The 18,797-nt window shown below is 46.2% G+C and overlaps 1 protein-coding gene across 1 annotated transcript in view; it reads right to left on the bottom strand.

The window, feature by feature from the left end:
* Amon (prohormone processing protease amontillado) overlaps nt 1-17,546 on the bottom strand; it is a 227,402-nt gene extending 209,856 nt beyond the window's left edge. Inside the window, exon 1 of the mRNA XM_077674113.1 lies at nt 17,344-17,546. Coding sequence (XP_077530239.1) covers nt 17,344-17,520 — 177 coding nt within the window. The 5' untranslated portion in view covers nt 17,521-17,546. The remainder of the gene's footprint in view (nt 1-17,343) is intronic.
* Nucleotides 17,547-18,797: the final 1,251 nt, after the last annotated feature.

Genomic DNA, 18,797 nt, shown 5'->3' with positions numbered 1-18,797 from the left:
ACACTTTCGCCCTTACCCTCTACTGTCTACGCCTCATCAACCTTTGTACATGCATGTTGCAGTCTGGAACATACGGTAGGCTTCGCAAAGCGATTTCACAGACGGACTATTTACGTTTTTAAGGCGAAAGCTTTATTTGTGGGACCGGTTGGTCGACCGAAAAGGTCTGATAAGGTCTCTGGACCCTCGGCGCGTGCGTGAAACCGGGCTTTCGTTGTGGCAAATAGGTTACTTGAAAATCGCAAATAAGAATTCTGAATAACACAATACGCCCGTCTATCATGAAGAAGCTTGTGTACCTTTATCTGATATTCTATGTACCGGTATCAATTTAGGTCGTTTATATGCCTTTACTTAGTGCGGGAAAAATCGTCGCGCAAGTTAGTCAATCGTTCGCGAATTGGGTCTTTGTAGGTTTAACGATCGATCGGACGCACTTTCAGCGAAGGTTGGACCCAGTTTTGACGCAAATTTGATGTGAGAAACCTTTCGCGCTACTCTCAACTTTCCTTAGGAAGAGGTGGTAAAGTTTTAGCGCAAAGAATTTCAAGCATGGACATAGTTCATGTGTGCTCAACAGGAGTGGATGGCCCTTTAGATGCATTAGTAAGGCACTGGCGTTGCCATTTAACATGCCGGGCGGGTATGTGCCAGCGTCACGTTGCCGAAGGATAGAATCTGGAGCGGTAACGTCATGATTTGTTAATGTTTTTATTTCCAGTCGCGGCAAGATTTTCTAGCCACGGGCAATTTTCTGTCACCACAGGTCCAAAAACCTCGGTACAAATCAAGAAATCTTAATTTTTTTTATTAGTAAAGACTCGTCGCCCAGTTATCGTCAGCATTCGGTGAAATACCGATGATAGACAAGCATTGAGATACACACGCTACGAAAATATTAAACCATTGCCGGCGGTCAGTGCAAAAACGCTTCGTGTGTTCGAGATTTTGGCGCACGTTAAAGATCCCCAGGTAGGTAAAATTAATCCGGAGCCCTCCACTACGGCGTGCCTCATCGTCTGCGTTGCGTCGGCGCGTTAAACCCTGCAATCAATCAATCAATCAATCAATCAATAAATCAATCAATCAATCAATCAATCAATCAATCAATCAATCAATCAATCAATCAATCAATCAATCAATCAATCAATCAAATCAATCAACTGCAAAACTACACCAACTTTTATGGGTGGTGGAAGCAAAGATGTCAGATTTACGAGCTTTTCATGCGGCCATATTCACTACAGTATATGTTTGTGTTTGCTGAAGAATAACTTCGAGGCGCCCAATGTCGGCTTCTACGCCCCTCCAAATTACCTGATCAGTGCACGCATTCTGTCACGCGTGTTTCATAACAAGACGAAGGCGAGATTCTGTTCCCTTGTGGGTACAAGATCGCCACTTCTCGTACGCACCATACGCGATCTACGGGTTTCATTCAAATCCCTTCCTCTATTGTTTTTAGCAGCTGCTAAACGAACCGAACTATTTGGCGTCAGTAACCTGGGGGTAGAATACCTGGTTTTGGCACGAACTTCCTGGATTCGAACCCCGGTGGTGCCGAATTGTTTGTAAGAACCATAATTTTTTTGCTGAAAAATGTTGTGTTGCTCACTTCTACCAATTATTTCCGTAAACGAGGGTGGCTTGGTAGTGTTTGAGGCCTGGTAAGGGGCAGGACGCGACATATCAACACGTTTAATTAACTTTCCGCACCCCACCGGAAGTGGCAATAGCTTCTACCTATCTCGGAACGAAATATCGTAGGCTGTTCGTTGCATGAAGTAAAAGAGGGAAGTGTTTCCTGTGGGCGCACATTCCTTCTCGTGAAATCCGGTTACTGTGATAGTCTGCATCTCGCGTGAACGAATTGCTTGCAACGCTTCGTCTAACAATTAAACCTTTGAAATGCTTCGGGACGTGTATCTACGGGGCCCTTCGAAGGTGTCTACGTGGTGGTGTCTTCGTCAACAGCTTTGGCAACTTTGTGATGCTGCTTACTGCGCCGCATCGGTAATGGCGACGACGCCGACGGTTGCTACGGTGCCAATTAGTGATTCTGGTGCCTTTTTTCTTTATAAGGCGATGATTTCAGTGAAAGATTCTTTGCGTTTAGGTCCTCGGCCAGCCTACTGAACCGATAAAGTCGGCGGCAGCAGCATCCGCGCGGGATCATTCCCACCACCATAATCGAAATCATCATCATCGTTGTCGTAGTCGCTATCATTCTAACACGCGTCGAACAAGATGACACCGATATGCATTTTCTTAAATTTGCAATACCATTACCTTGCCCGGGCCAATGCCGCGTGTGGGTATGTACCAAAAGCTTCAAGGGAGTCACATTCATCATCATCTCCACAATCATGTATTAATATCAACACGTTGCCTTCCTGGGAAGCGACAATGTCCAGCTCGGAACTCTTCCGCCAGCGAGAACTGCTGGAAAGAGCTAAGTTAGAGGCGTTCGCCACTGGAGTACTGGAAATAGGATTCCACTCTTAACTCTATTATTTTCCACGACAGCTTTGTTCTGAATAGAGTTTACTACTACTACAACTACTCGATCATGGCCTCAAGAGACAGTGACTAATTATCTCTACTGCGTATTAGGAACGATGCCCGATTGCGGTGAATTTCAGTTAATCCTGAAACGAACTCCGAATCAGCGGTGGTGTGCCGTGTACACTTTCCTCTAGTAATTCACATGATTCGTCTAAGTTGCCACGAATAAGGATTCATCAGATTTATCATAATCGCTACCGTCATGAACCGTCGGCTGCGCTCTGGAAGGCCAAAGGATGTGTAAACGATCCTGCACAGCTGCCGTCTTGCGCAATCCACGTCTAATTCTTTCCCTGGACTGTCCTGAGATCACTCCTGCGCGCTGCGTTTTTTTCAAGGGGACATAGTTACAAAACGGCAATCAATTCCACGTGCCGGGCTGAGGGGATTACTTTACTGCAACGCCACGGGGATTGAAAGAAAACGAAGTTTTGTTATTTTCACCACCTACCAGGAATTTCTTCTTTAGCTAGGTAGGAGCTGCTTTCGCAATAAAAACCCGCATTTCTCTCTCTGATTCCTGTAATATCAGCTACAAGCGTTGATACTTTAAATAAAAAAAAATCAAGATTGCAGCACTTCGGGAATATTATTTTGATAACCAATGGAAAAACATGATGCTAACACTAAGATGAGACAACTCTTAACAAATGCAAGTAATGTAATCCCGCGTAAGGATCGCATCCGTACCGAATACTTCGCCGACGCAAATCCGAACAAGCGTTTTGAGGAAAGTGCTAATGTCCTATCAAAACACAGCGTTACGGAAAAAATGTGTAAGCACTCCGGAAGGGAGACAAGCTCCACGTAGACGTGCACTGGGCGAGCTAAAATGCCGTGGTTGGAAATTATAAGGCGGAGCACGCGCGCGGAAACGCAGAACAAACATTGATGCGACCTTTCCTGGCGTTTTAAGCTCGTAAAAACACGATCTGCACGTCTGACATTTCCACGAAAGCGCCGCGCGAACGTCTCGAAGACGTGCGTAGGAAAACTGCTTGACGACTCTCTGGTCAAATACCTTCAATCGCGTCATTGGCCTCCTGCGCTCCCCGATACAGTAAACTTTCGTTATAAAGAAGCATACGGGACTGGAAGCTGAACTCCTTATAAGCGGTACTTTAATAAAAGCGGTGGTTATTTGCTCTCCGGACACAGCAGTTGAACTGCAAAAACATAGCATAAAGCGAGGCTCCTAAAAAAAGCAATTTCGTTATAATCAGGGCTTACCGTGAAAAGGGTTTGCATTTACATAGGAAAATAAAAAAAAGATAATATATGACATACTGTATTCACAATTTCAAGACATCACTGTTCCAGCCTGTTTGGTTCCGGCAGTGCTATTTTACCGTATTTAGAACGTGAGACCGCTATTGGAATAGGCAGAATCTGAGCTAGTTGGATCATAATTGATTAAATGCCTAAATGTAACTCAGGACACATACAAAGACGAAAGACGAAGCACAAGCGCTGATACTATCAACGGAATTTTGTTACACCTCGCCTTGTACATTTATACACTCCTCTAGCCACGTGGTCTAGGTGCAACAGTGCGCATGCTGACCAGTATTAATCCACTATTGGCAACGCCTATAGACAACTTCTCTGAAAAAGTAAGAGCAGAAATAAATGTTGTTTGGATTAATAATTACGTATTTTGCGGACGTATTGCGATGTAAGATCTTAGTTCGCAAGTCCCTGGGCCATTGCATCCAAGGATGTTGAAATTGTCCTTCCTATATAGGGAGCGCTTACACCTTATGCTGTCCACTTTGACTGGTGCTTCGATGATTCGGGAAATGTAGTAGTGGATTCCTGTTTCGGCCATGGTTACAAATCAGCAGAAAGAGTCTGGCTGTTGGTGATTGAGCATTTCCAGAAAAATCTGAAAACGTCCTTTGGCGTGGGCGAAAAGCCCACGCCAAGTCGTGGCACTCATATGTACACAAGTTATGTATCTTGCGGGATTTTGTGCAGTAACTCAATAGAGACGCCTGCGGTATAAGCAATGTCGTGCACTGTAAATCTGCGCTCCTGAATTACAATGCCATCAATATTTTCTGTGATGCCCTGATAAGTATAACTCAAGTGGACGTAAGAGCAATCGAGCTTCGCTTTGAATTGATTTGGGCTCTCGTTTAAATTCGTTCACCACAAAAACAAGGGGTCGAATGCAGGGTATATAAAGGCTCGTAGGGAGCGCTTTGAGCACGTGGACACATGATTTCCAGAAGGTACAAAAATGTGCAGCAAGAAACAAGGGGAAAGTAAAGAACCGTAGTGCAGGATTGGGCGCGCAGGTAATTCATCTCAATATACAACGCGGCGAAAAGAAAAACGAGGCCCCCAGGAAGTATGTTTCCTTCAACCACCGCCCACCCATTCATAGCAATATTAAGAAAAGTACACACATAAAGAAGGGGCTCTGTGCATCTGACTCCAAAGGAGCGAGAACAACATGCCGCAAAAGGCGGAAGCGTGGAATTGTCCTATAAACGCTGCCGAACGCAAAAAGCCAGCTTTGTGTGAGAAAGAAGGGGACATAAAATTTGAGGCAACATTAAACTCTTGTTATAATGAAATCGCTCCATCCAAAATTCCGCTCTATTCAAAGTATTTGCATGGCCCCCACGGCAGTGCATTGAGAGCAAAGCATATCCGATTTTAAAAAAATATTGCTTACAACGAGTCCAGTTTACTGACCCGAGGACTTCGAAATAACCAGGGCTTATGCAGTATCGTCTCCCTCCCAGTTGTCTCGCAGATCCACGTGAGCCGAAGGTTTGCCTGGCCTATACAACTAAAGGCGTGCACATGATGTAAAAACCAGAACCACAGTCGTCCAATCAGGGAAGTACAGCAAAACGTACAGGACACAGTCACAGATAATCGGAAAGGAAATAAATGAAAACTGATTGAGCCCCGAGGTATACTTGTGCACAGCGCACTGATTACTTGACCGTAAAATAACGTTTATATCGGTGTTTTCGTTCGACGACGCTATAACTGGGCAACGAGGCGCGCCGTTGGGGATTGCCTGCTGAATAATTTAAACCGCCGGGGGATATTTAGCGCACGTACGCCTGGGAGTTCTCGTTTTCGCGTTCTCCATCAGCAAAACTTCCACCGCGACAGGAAAAGGCGCCCGAGAGGCATCGCAACGCCCTAGGCACTGAACCAGCGCCGTGCATGTTTTATGCGCGTCATTCATCGTGCTCGTTATATCCAGCACATTGGCGTTCCCATAACGGTGCGGGTCTGAACTTATTTGGGGCGCATGAAGTTCCTTCCGCCTCTTTTTGCGGGCGTAGTATTTGGTTGTTGCTGCCGTTCCCAAGTCCTTACATAAAATATAACATGGATTAGGGATGCGAGCGAAGCTCTGAAGCCGAATACAAGTTGGTATCGCCGCACTCCAATACTATATCGAGATTATTACCGCGTGAGCAACAGCTCGCGCATGTCGGCAAACGTCTTCGCCGTCGATCCGTGGACAGAGAACGACAGGGTGCGTGCGGAGAGGGGGGACGTCATGCCGAGCTGGCAGCGGCGGCGCGGCGTTCGCGCAGCTGCGGCCTTGCTGCTCGCGATGGCGGCTCTTCATCATCTGAGGCGGCCGTTGCCAGACGTCCCAGCGTAAAACGAAGTGTGAAGCGAGTGTTGGGCTGAGTAGGCACAAATCAGGACAAAATGGGAAGGAGGGCCACAAAATTTCCGATACTGCTGGAGAACAAAAGGAGCCAGAGGCAGCCATTGCCTTTGCTGAAGCGAGCAAACGTGAGCATTGAGACGGTTTGAGCGCAAAGTGCGGTTGGCACGGCGTGCGACGGGTGTGCTAGGAACAGCGTGTTGTTGGGATAGTTGGTATTGCATTTTGAAGGGTGGAACAACTGCGCATGAGAGACGGGACAATAAGGAAGGGAGAGGACGGGCGGAGACTCACAACAAGCTTTATTGAAAAAAAAAAAAAAAAACCAACATGAATATATAACTTCTATCGCACATGCGCACAAAGCAGCCAGTTTTTCCCCCTTTCCCTTTTTTTCTCTATCAATGCACCATCCTGTTCAAAATTCAAACTTACTTCCGTACAACATAACAGAAGGTTTGCTCACACAATTTCCATGGGTTTTACGGATGTTTTTACGTGGTGTTTTCTGCCCCTCGCAAGTTGGCCAGCTTGTGCCCCAAGATCCTCAAAGGATCAAACAAGGCCACAGCATGCCTAAAGAAGCATGCTGCACAGTTTATGCAATGCGCTACTGGGGTTGTATACCCTACACCGATCACGTGCGGGAAGGTATATGTGGGCCAGACTGGCGGCTTTGTCAATGACCGTTTGAGGGAACACTAGCTATCAATGAAAAACAAAACAGGGTCTCATCTTCCACACCATTGTATTGCCTGTGAAGACAAGCCGTGTCAGCCGCTGTTGAACGACACGAATGTGCTGAGCAGAAGCCGCGGGCGAGTCGTCCTCTTTTATCCGTAAAAACCATGAAAATTGTGTCACCGAACCTTCTGTTTTGTTGTACGGAAGTGAGTTTGAATTTTTGAACAGGATGGTGCATTGATACAGAAAAAGGGAAAGAAGAAAAAAACTGGCTGCTTTGTGCGCATGTCAAATAGATTGTAGATATTCATGTTCGTTTTTTTCAATAAAGCTAGTTGTGAGTCTGCGCTCGTCCTGTCCCTTTCTTATTGTCTTGTCTCTCCCGCGCAGTTTTTCCACCCTTAAAAATGTTCGAGGAACGCCGTGTTGTGGGATTCTAAAGCCGGAGGAAGACGTGTGTATCGAGCTAAGCCTAAAGTTCCCGAGAGAGAGAGAGGGAAGAAATGTCCACGCATACTTGAATATCCACCAATGCATCTTCCACCAATTTAATTTTGTGCCCTTCCAGGGGCGAAGTCGTCCCTGAAGAGTATTCCCTGCGCTCCAGTTTCGAAGACGACATCACAGAGTGAAGTTGTAGAACACATTTGTTAGTCGGAATACGTTTTCCTTGTTTTTTTTTTTCCTTCGCACGGGCCATGGCGCCGCACTTTTGTTGCTGCAGCCTTGAAAGGCTACCGAACAACCGATCACATGTAATTGGATCCGTGCTCCCAGAGCGTGAATAGGGGAACTCGCAGAAGTCCGCGCATCTCGTCGCTTCAGTACGGGACTCAATTTCAGGGCCGTCGTTTCACGTTCGAAGCGAGCTGCTTCTTTCCACCAAACGTTCTTAACTTAGTTATACGTCTTACTCCGTGCTTTGTATCGCAAACGCGAGTCAAGAGCTCCGTTTCAGCGTACTCGTCCCTGAAAAACACTGGGATTCAAGAAAGTCCAATCTCAGCTACAGGTGAGTGACTTTCAGAAGACGATATATATGAATACGTGAACGAGGACGCCGTCTTTCAAATTTCTTGTCCATTCCTGGATACTTATTTATTTTAGAAGGCGAACTGATACGATGAGATTCGAATGTGTTTTGAATGGAAACGTACGGAGGAAAAATAAATCAGTGCAACCGGACGAAAAGGGGAAAACAACTCTATAGCCTTTATTTAGACTGCGTCGTTCCTATCGTCATGCTTCGGTTGCGCTGTACAAATCCTCCTCGTGTATCACCAAGTCGACCAAGGTTGCCGGTTGCAACGCGAGGAGAAACATTGCACGCCGCGCTTGAATTGCGATGTACATCGCCTTTCTTTGAAGGGGCCTTGAAGATCAAATACAGGATTTGTTCAATGAAAGGACTCCGTTTTCGTGATATCAATGACGCAAATTTTAAAGAAAACGTGAAACAAGTAATCAAGATAGTAAAGGGAACATAAGAAGCAGTGTCGATTCACCAACCAATTTCCGACGATTCCTCTGGGACGCCACAGAAACTTGTTTGTGTGATTGGCGGACGCCTGAGTGACCCACCGCCAAGAAAAATCACTGGGCGGTTGTGAAAAAGCCTCTATTCAGTTTGATCGGGTCGCTTGAATGCAACCTCCAGTTAACACACTGGTAACTGTGGTTCTAGTGCCGGCCCGTGTTACGTCACTGTAGGGTGAAACGAAAGATTTAGGGGCTAAGCTCCTTAGAGGCTTGGGCTGTTGGCGTCTCCTGTCGTCGTCGTAATCGTCGTCTCATGTAATCACTGTAGTCACAGAACTAAAACACCGGGAAACTCGTTTACGCCTCGCGCTAGAACGTAACGCGTACTAAAAAAACACCGGGACACTCGTTCACGCCTCGCGTTAGAAAACTTCGTGCTTCAAAGACGCGACCCTTTTGCAGCACAGCTGTATACCTCTACCCCCCCCCCCCCTCCCCCCAGCGATTTCATCTCCGTTGGCAAAAGCGCCAAGGCTCCAAGACTACACTTATACACTGCATGCTTCGCTCCTCCGCAGGTTTCGCGTTAGTAGAGATTGCCCAGGTTTTTTTTTTTTTGGGTAATTCTTGCGTTTTTTGTTAAGGAAATGTCTTCCGTAGCTCGAATGAAGCCGAGCAAGTTACTGAGTGCTTGTTCTTCCGAACCGAACAAGCCCTTCATGAACTCTTCGAAGTATGATGAGGTTATGCTCAAAAGAAACGAATGATACGGGGCTTCGTTGAATGTAGAGCCCATATGTGGAGATGCTGGGCAGAAAGTTTATCCGCTCCATCAGCCGCCCCATGTGCCGCTGTAAAAAGATATTAATAAACAAGTTCATAAATTGGAAAGGAATAGGTTAAAAAACAGGATGTTGACCAATACACTTTAGAATTGAATATTTTGTACCAGCTATAATATTTCTGTACAAATCGACTTCTTTGTTTTTCCACAAACCGTGGAGGTCAAAAGTGGAAGTTGCAAAATATTACGCCCTATTTTCAGCAGACGTTATGTAGAAGTTGCGTGGAAATTGTGTGCACAGAAACCTTCTAGATGAGGCACGCGTTGCACTTGCGGAGGCTGCCGTATTCCACTTCTGGCAAAACGTAATTAATACGGAGCGGTTATGATTCCCTACGGCTTGCGGGGCTTCGTGCCCAAAACGTTTATTATTGAAGCAAAATTAGGTCCATTTTGAATGAATTCATTGCAGCTTGCACTCCAAGTCCCCGTAGGGCGTCTTCACCACAATGCTTCATAATGACTCTATTGAAGGGATCAAGTGTGCGAATTCGGTGAATGACGAAGCCCAACAAATAATCTGTCTCACAAAGGTGCATGTGCGCAGAGACAACATGCGAGGCGTACGAGGCATTTCGGATCAGCCCTTGGGATCAGCACTGATTAATTAAAGGCACTCCTCCTCCTCCACTGATTATCTGGCCAAGGTAGTTATATTATTCTACTTGTTCCAGTGTTTCATTACCTATGCTGAAAAGAACGCGTTCAGCATGTTTATTTAACATTTCTTTAAATTTATTCGTTTATCTGTAGCCCCAGTGGGAAGCTTTCAGATGCGAATAATTTAATTAATCAATGGCGCAGGGACATTTCCTGTGAGTTATCGTTAGTCCAGTTTTATAAAACAAGTCTGTGATATGAGTACTGTTAGCGTGTTTCGCACAGTTTCATATAAGGCCCTGGCTACCTTGGACCAAGCGCATAAGTACGCATTGACAAGTAGAAGACAGAGCAGCGGCGACATGAGCCACGTAAGGAGATAGCTCAAGTTGGCAGACCATTGTCAAGCGTTCGTTTATTTTCTTCTTTTTTTGCTTAATAAAACGAAAACCAGACAGAGCTGACCACATCTAGGCGTTTCGAACTGCTTAAATATAATTTTGATGGTGCCCGGGCCTACATCGCGATTGCACAGTCTTGTTCGCTAACTTTTCTTGTTGTTCTTCCAGATCGCCTTTTAAGCTACGCTTTTCAAACCTGTTTCTTAATTCTCTGGCGCAAACACCAGTCTAAGGAGTATTTTTAAATAAAAGAACGCTCGTATTCTTAGTTATGTAGGAATGTTGCTACTCAAATATGTTTGCGGTTTCCTTTTCGCTAAACAGAGTTGACATTTATCAGACCTTCAGCAGAGGTAGTAATTTGGAAAGGTCTCGCTTTCGTGGTCGTGGTTTTTGGGATAGTCGAAAAGCAACAGTCTTCCAGGAACTGACAACTGTTCGCAAAAACATGCTCCAGAATACTGATGCCAAGAAAAAAACAAGACATGCAGAAGCTCGGCAAGACACATTTCGCGTATAAAAAAGGCGGTGCGCGCGTACATAGACAAGCTCGTTATCTCAACGTTCCGCTTAGGCTGAACTACAATGCCCGTGTACTGCGTTTTTACAAACTTGTTCTGCCTCGGTGATTTCCCGTGTGAGGTGGTCCTCATTTTCGTGCCCCAACTACAGCTTTATGAGCCAGGAGGAAACACTGCCAACGCGCAGACTTAAACACTAATAAACCATTGCGCATTTACCTTCCACAGTGTTAGTTTCCTTACTGGTGTGTTACCTTAGCCTTTCATTCCAATACCGGCTTGAGCGACACTGCGGGTTGTCCGCGCGAGAAGTGACCGATCATACCTATCACTTAATTACTGATCACTGTCATTTATTACTGATCTGTTACCGATTACTGTCATTTACTACTGTCAATTAAGGAGTGATTCATTACTGATTACTGTCTTTTATCACTGTCAATTATTCACTCATTCCTGTCAATTAATTGCTGATGCTTTCAGGTTAATGTCCAATTCCTCAAAGATATATCCCTGTTCATCCACAGACGCGGTTACATGGCTGCGACAGAAGCGCATCGCTAGGCAAGGCAGCGCGTCCAAACCTGTTGGTGAAGTGACCAAATCCTGCCGTTTACATGACCTCGACGTGGCAGAAACTGGCTTCGTTGCGCTACTGTCGTTGCCATGTAAACGCGGGCTACTTGGTACGACCAAATAGAAGTCTTCACGCACCGACAACGTGGCTGTAGCGTAAACAGACGATCGCACGTAATATACAACGGAAAACAAGCTCCACCGAAAACGTCTGCACACTTTCAATATGCATTGCTGCTGCTGATAACGATGATGATTGCTGTTGATTTCCCCTTTGTAGCGGGGTGATGAGATGTAATCTTACCAAAAAGGACTAATATACTCATGTTTTCAACTCTTGGTTTGGTACTAGCGCTGCTTAGGGCAGGCACAAAAAGCTTATTAGGCACAGAATACTTTTGTTTTCCCGTTACAGGTGGTAACTGTCCTAGGCAATATTCCCCTCTCTGCTTTTCGTCCACCAGCATTCTAGTCTTCTTTCCGTCCCCTCGACAGCCTTGAAGTTAACTTCCTCTGTGCTACCCTTAAATCCTAGGGCTTCTGGAAGCCGTATATTCCCTTCATGTAGATTTGGATCGATGTAGATTTGGAACGCGTAGAAATGACGGGTAGAAGAGTCTTTCGAAGGGCAGGGAGTGGAAGAAAAAAAAATGGTGCCATGCACTCCGTACAAACGGTTAACCAGGCAGCGAAGCTCTAACGTGCAGTCGGTGTTTACAATCGCCACGTCTGCCGATGTTTGCCATTGCAACCGCGCCTGCCCGCGGTTTTTTTCTAGAGCTGTGTTTCACTCGGTAGCTTGCCGCGCATGTGCTCTGTTCCGAGAGAGACTCTTTTTCTCTCCACCCGATGCGCCTTTTCCAGATTCGAGAGTGTAGCTACGTCATCTACAAACAAATCCAATCTTCCTCCCCTTACTTTTAACTCCTCTCCAACCGGGTTTCCGCGCATGCGCATCCGGGTTTGCACCGAAAAGTTTCCTGCCTACACGGGACTGGGATTTTTCCTTCGCGTAGGCGTATAAAGCTTCTTTTTGAAATATCTATTACGTAAACGTTAATGGCATGCCGAAGTATGTACTTGAGGATAAATCCGCGGAAGGCTTTCCTCTCTGAACGTCGCCCCCCCGATTAGAACACTTATTCTTCGACGCATCGAAGCATCTTGCTATATGCGTTTGCCTCGGGTAAGCCCCACTGAATGCGTGGGCAGCGTGCGTGGTTGCTTTAGATACGCTGTATTATATCTTTATAAGAGAAGAAAACACTTGCGTAGCGTGAAGGTATTAAATTTCACGACGCCAGCGCGATGAGTGACACTCCTGTAATTTCACCTTGTACAGTGTCATCAACGTTTTTCGCTCCTTGTCTGGCGGAAGGAGGCGCGCCGATTGAGGTAAGTGCCCTATCCGCATATGAAGATCGTTCTTACTTAATGGGCAAGCTCCTTATTGCCAATTTGTCTTGTAACAAAACTCCGGAGTACTTATTTCACATCTGTATACCCATTTTCAACTGCATCTACTTAATCTTGTACGCGTAACAAGTTTTGACGAACCGTGTAGGGTGCTTTTTGCACCCTTTTTAGGCAATTTTAGCGCATAAGGACGGTTACGTCACAGAAAGCACTCCTTCAAAACCATTGAGTGTGAACACAGAGTTATATGTACGGAATAAACCTTCCCATGTAATTGGGACAGAGTTCGTACTTGCAAACATTGGTTATGTTTGTAGGGTTTAACGCGCCGACGCAACGCAGGCGTCATGAAGCGCGCCGTAGTGGAGGGCTCCAGATTAATTTTGACCACCTGGGGATCTTTAACGTGCGCCGAAATCTCGGACAGACAGGTGTTTTTGCTTTTCGCCTCCATCAGAAAAGCGACCGCCACGGCCGGGAATCGAACCCGCGTCCTCGTGCTGAGCAGTACAACGCCTTAGCCACTGAGCCATCGCGGCGGGTTAAACATTGGTTAACTCAGACAACACCTTCAGCCCGTCAAAGGCAAACCACACGGGTTTTTCTGTTAAACATTTACAGGTTACGCCGAAGGTTTGTGAACCGTGAATAGTTTGTAGGATTAAAGTGTTGTGTCCATGCAAATCATTTTTTGACGGAAAGAGGGCTAAGGTACTTTTATTTGTTAGTGGCATAAACTAATTTGTTCACGGCCGACAATAAAGCTCTGACTTTAAATTCTCTGTCACATGGGAAGATCTAAAGGGGCCTGGGAAATTTGATGAAGACTGTACATAATCCAAAAACTAAGAGCCGTGCTCTTTGGATTCTAGATACTAGACATATAATACTATATCTAACTGTTGCTTTTCAACCGCTTGTCCTCTACTCTACAACGAAACATGGCATGCTTTCGTGGAAGAATCTTTCAAACCTGTTTGCGGCTACAGCGATACCAAGAAACTACATCTGTTGTCTTTATGGTTTTTATTTAGAGGCGTTTCATTTCCCACCGCAACATTTTTCGCTAACATGTTGCACATTTTGCTCGCTAGTGAAGCACTCGGGTAGTAAACTGGTACGACAACGAGATCGGTCGAATCCTTCAAAAGATATTGCTTTATGTGCTTTCTTGTTTTGCTAGGGGTTGCGTGAAATTTCCTCGCCTTCACCGGAGTATTACGTCTGCTCCCAAACGCACGTTAACCAAACGGTTGACTTTGCCAGAAGAAAACTAAGGAAAAGTGGGCCTCGATTTGGAGCGTTAGTTCCCTTTTCAATAGGCACTGCAAATTCTGGCATGTTTCCACAAAATAGAATCACACAAACACTACAAACAACTTCATGCTGGGAAGGTGCATGAACACCGAAGCTTTTGAGCAGACGACGTAGAGGGGACACGGAATTTAGGTGAAAGGTATCAGCGAACTTTATATTCCTCTTGACCGTTGATGGCGGTCATCTCTCAGAAAGACACATACGCACATACTTTTATTTTGACAGTTATGATCTTAAAAATGGTGCCTGTAAATAACCAACATAGTCACGATGTATGTCCGTGTGATGAGACGTATAAGCTTGACGAAAATTCCCAGTCGAAAACGACAAGAAAAATGTCCGTAGTTGTGTCGTATATTCACGTGTCGTACTGTCATCTTGCCGTATTCTTGTTGTGTCGTGATTCTGGTGTTCTGTCGTGTGTCGTATTCCTGTCCTAAGTTTGATGTTAAGTCGTGCCGAATTTCTGTCTTGTCGTGATCCTGATGTTCCACCACTAGTTGAACATGGTTTGAATGTAATGCCATTGTGAAGAGTAGTTTAAATGGCAGTTCTGTTTTGACTACAGGAATGTTTGTCGTTGAGAAAGTTGATTTTGTCGTTACGACAGAAATGTGTATCGTAACAACAGATGGCTTTGTCGTAACAAGACTTATGTTGTCACAACAAAGTTTTTTGTAGTACGACAGGAATTCTTGTTAAGTTTTTGCGGTATTCCTGTTGTGGTTTTAGACTGCGCCTACGGTTAACTAATCTAATCCTGATGCATATCCGACTGTTGAGACGTGTAAGTTTGAAGGTCAAACAACTTTTCCAACGGTTGTTAATTTGGTGTTATTGACGGCACACAGACCGGTATGTTCGTTTTCCAGCGTTGCGCGCTTCAAATACACGTGGTGCTTCGGGAGTGTTTGTTTACGGACGTGAAAAATAGATCAAGCCCTATCCGCGTAATCGTCACTTGAAACATCCCAAGAGTAGAAGGTAATGAACGAACTGCAGGACGAAAGCGTTGGACTCTGTGCAGCATGAGATGCAGCCCCGTCGATGCATGGCGATGTATCATCCTCTCGATGCTATGTAAGAAAGGGCTTGCACGTTTGTATCGCTTTTTTTTTCTGTTTTTTACTGTCTAATTACACGAGCTAAAACCTGGCCGGACTCATTGTACATGCATTTAAAAACAACAAATCGAGTCAAACATCGTTCAATTGTGCAGTGTTATTTTCATAAAGTGTTGTTTCCAGTTTTATTTGCACTGACCGCGCATCAGGGTCTTCGCATGATTCTGCGGGGCGTGCAGATACTTGTGTCCAGTTTTTTCTGTATCGCATTCATGTAGGCCTCCGGTACACCACTTTTAACACAATTTTCACTGCTTCGTTGCGTTCGGAAATGTTTTTTCGAGGAGTTGTAGTCGAAACTTGCCAAACGAAGTGGTTAATTAACTCGTCGACGGGTCTCCTCAGGGTGCCACTCTGTGGCAGTTCATGGTCAGTTTCGGACCGATCTCGAAATAAAAATTTCACGGGGAAAAGTACGATGCTGCTGGGGAGCAGTCCTGGGTAACCCGAAGGGCCAATTCTAAATATATCAGGCGAACTGCCACCGCCGTGGTTGTTGTCACGACGGCCGGTACTAAGTTACCAGGCAAAGTTAAGAACAACAACAAAAACTGTTTGCAGGGTGTTCTGCTTCTTTCCAACAGAAATGGCAGCTTAGGGAACAGAGGTTTGTAAACGTGGAGCAGACTTGAAGATTACAGGATAAACAATGTAGAAGATCAATGATCAAGAAAAAATACATCCCGACTTCACGCGTGCTTGTAGTGTTGTACCAGCCGGGCACATCTCACGGAGTCCTGAACTAAGGACTCCACCTCTCGGGGATGATTATAATAAACGTTTGTTTTTCTCTCTCTCTCTCTCTCTCGCTTTTGTTATTGTTTTGGGAAGCCGCGGTTGGCAGTGAAGGATTCCCGCTCAAATTACTACATCGGCACGTTCCTATCAAATTGGGGGACTGGTCCGCCACGCCCGTAGTGATTATGGGTCCACGAAGGTGCCGAAAGTTCAAGGATGACAGCGCACGCGCAGAAACTTGCAACATGTTGTGTTTTTTCCTGTCACACTAACCTTACCGAAAGATGTCACTGTGGTATCCCGATGCTGATGAACTTAACTCTTTCTCTAATAAAACAAATCAGCCCTGGACCATGGTCACGCCTTCTTTAGTATAGTCCACAGATAAAGCAACTATGAGTTATAAGAAAATATGAATGCACGACATATGTTTGTCCGTCACACAATCGCTGCGGCTAACGGAGATGGGTGACCACCGAATTGACGAGACTGATTTTATTTGTGTCCATATTGCGATGTCCGCGCTTTGTCCAAATGCAATGGAAATATTTCTACATTTTGATTCAGCGTGTGCGAAGATCAAAATAGTCATTTAAAAGTTTACTGCTTCTCCAAACTATTCCACAACAGACGCGTTGCTTGAAAAGTTCTTTCCGTGTGGCAAGATTTGATAAAGTAATGCATAGTTTGAGTCATTTGGATGAAAATGTGCTAAAATTGTTATGAGCATCCTCTTTTGCTCTTTGTTGCCACACTTTCTACATCACGCTTTCAGAATTTGGGATGGCATGCCACAAAGAGGGCTTCAGTGGGTAGACACCGCCATCATGTCACAAATTCATCGGTCATAACTTTGACGCTATCATTCGACTTAAATTCTGAAGCATTAACGTTCCGTCACTTTGTCAGCCAACGTCCGGGCGGAAAATAACATTAGAAACTGCTCCCATTCCTGACGTCACCATCGTGAGGCCTCTGACAATTTCCAGGCATATGTGTCCGGAGAAGTGTTTAAAACTCGCATCCTAGTCTGTGTTCTATGACTTCACATGGTTCCCGTTAGTAGACAGTACTGGTGTCCGATGGCAGGCATTGCCAATTATATTTTAAGTACTGCAGATAAAGATATTTTAAGAGGAGTTGACAGTACTGCCAAGCGCACCCGAGTAGATGTAGCAATACCGCCTCGGAGACTGTGTTTTCAGAACCGACACTTCTCCACTAGAGCGCTAAATTCCACCGCGAAGTCCGACTCCGACAGTGTCAGCTGCAAGGTGCTACTGCGACAACACCGAACGACCTCTGAGCAAAGCTTGCGGACCACTCCAGATGTTGGCCTACGTGCGCGGCGTGCCCAGTATGTTTGGGACGTGCTCCTGGTGTCGCGGCGGTTCCGGGCGACCAGGCACCGTGTGTTCGGCGTACTCACCGGGCCGAGGCTGTGGAATCCGTTGCGCTTGGCGACGGCCCCCGCCGCGCCGGGGTTGTGGTCCCCCCTTAGCCGGACCAGGAAGGAGTTGGTGAAGACTTCCCGGGGCTCTATGGCGCGGACCACGGGCCCGAGGCCGCACGCGAGCAGGACTAGGAGCCGCAGTGCCGACGCCATGCCCGCTCCGTTCTCCGGCGGGCGGGAAGATGGCAGACTACGCGGCCGAACGCGGATCAATAGAGGGAACCCTAGCACGGCGCATGCGCAGGCAGCGGTGACGTCAAGGTGACGTCGTTCGGGACACCGCGGGCAAGGGCTTGCGGGCCGAACCCTATCGATTGGTTTTTGTGCCGCCTAGAAAGGGAAGGGACGGGTTCTGTAATGAATAGTCGGCGCTGGTTGTCCAGCTCGCCTACGGCGGATGTGTCTTTGTGTTTGATCTGTGGCCATGCTTGCTCGCAGTGAAGGGAGCGGAGGGGGGACGGGGAAAGGGGGAGGTAGGAGCGAGGTTCGAGTCTGTCCGCTAATTGGTCCCCGTGGTTTGAGCGGTAAGAAAAAGGCGCCTCGTTGCTGACAAGGGGGCACGCGATGTTAGCGACGCCTCCTCCTCTTGCGACGGTTCACTAGATGGGCCGGGAACAAGTACGACGCGATATGATACACGTTCACCTCGTCGATGCACCGCGCGACGTCGCAGCGCTTCTTTTGTGCTGAGCGCGGGCGATGTTTAAGGAGGAGACGGCAAGGGGAGGCGGAGGATTTTATTGGAACCTGAAAGGCAGGCCAAGGGATGCGCGCAACGTGATGCCTTGCTTCATGCGGTCACTGCCTGAATCGAACATTTACGAGCTGAAATCTTCTGAGATTGTGACATGAGTATGGAGGCTGTGAACGAGCCGGTTACCTTTCACCCATGAAAGATTAGGCGGCTTTAGCACGTAGTCGATTGTTCCATCCAGTTTTCAGCGTGGATATATTACTGTAGGGCACATTTCGAGGTTTTTAAAATTCCTCTTGGCTGTTTTTTTCTCTTCTTATATTTCCCTCGGTTTGCACTTGAAGCAGTACTACGGTTTAAGTCTGAACTGTGGACAAACACTAAGCAAAAAAAAGAAGAAATGAGTAAGATCAGGATGACTATAAAATATGTGGAATAATCTGCATGCTTCGTGGCAATACAGCTACTCGATGCTGGAAATGTCACACGAGATTCTTGAGAGGGAAGAACGCAGGCCGACTTCTTGCTGAAAGCACAGTAGTGTAAGGAAAGTACTGTTTGTGACGTCACCGAGGAGCCCGATAACACTTGTTATGCTGGTTATAGACCTAGAAATCCCGGTGTAGGCCAGTAATGCTTGCAGCGTTAGAAGGTTGCGAGAACACCTAAGCACCCGTCATAATATAGCGATTTCGAAAGTTTTAGGAATCGATCGCTGAGTGTGTCCCCTCCTTAC

This window comes from Haemaphysalis longicornis, unplaced genomic scaffold (assembly GCF_048455015.1).
Source record: "Haemaphysalis longicornis isolate Haplotype H1 unplaced genomic scaffold, Haemaphysalis longicornis Haplotype H1 scaffold_6, whole genome shotgun sequence".
Classification (NCBI taxonomy): domain Eukaryota; kingdom Metazoa; phylum Arthropoda; class Arachnida; order Ixodida; family Ixodidae; genus Haemaphysalis; species Haemaphysalis longicornis.
This window is presented reverse-complemented; position numbering and strand designations above follow the sequence as displayed.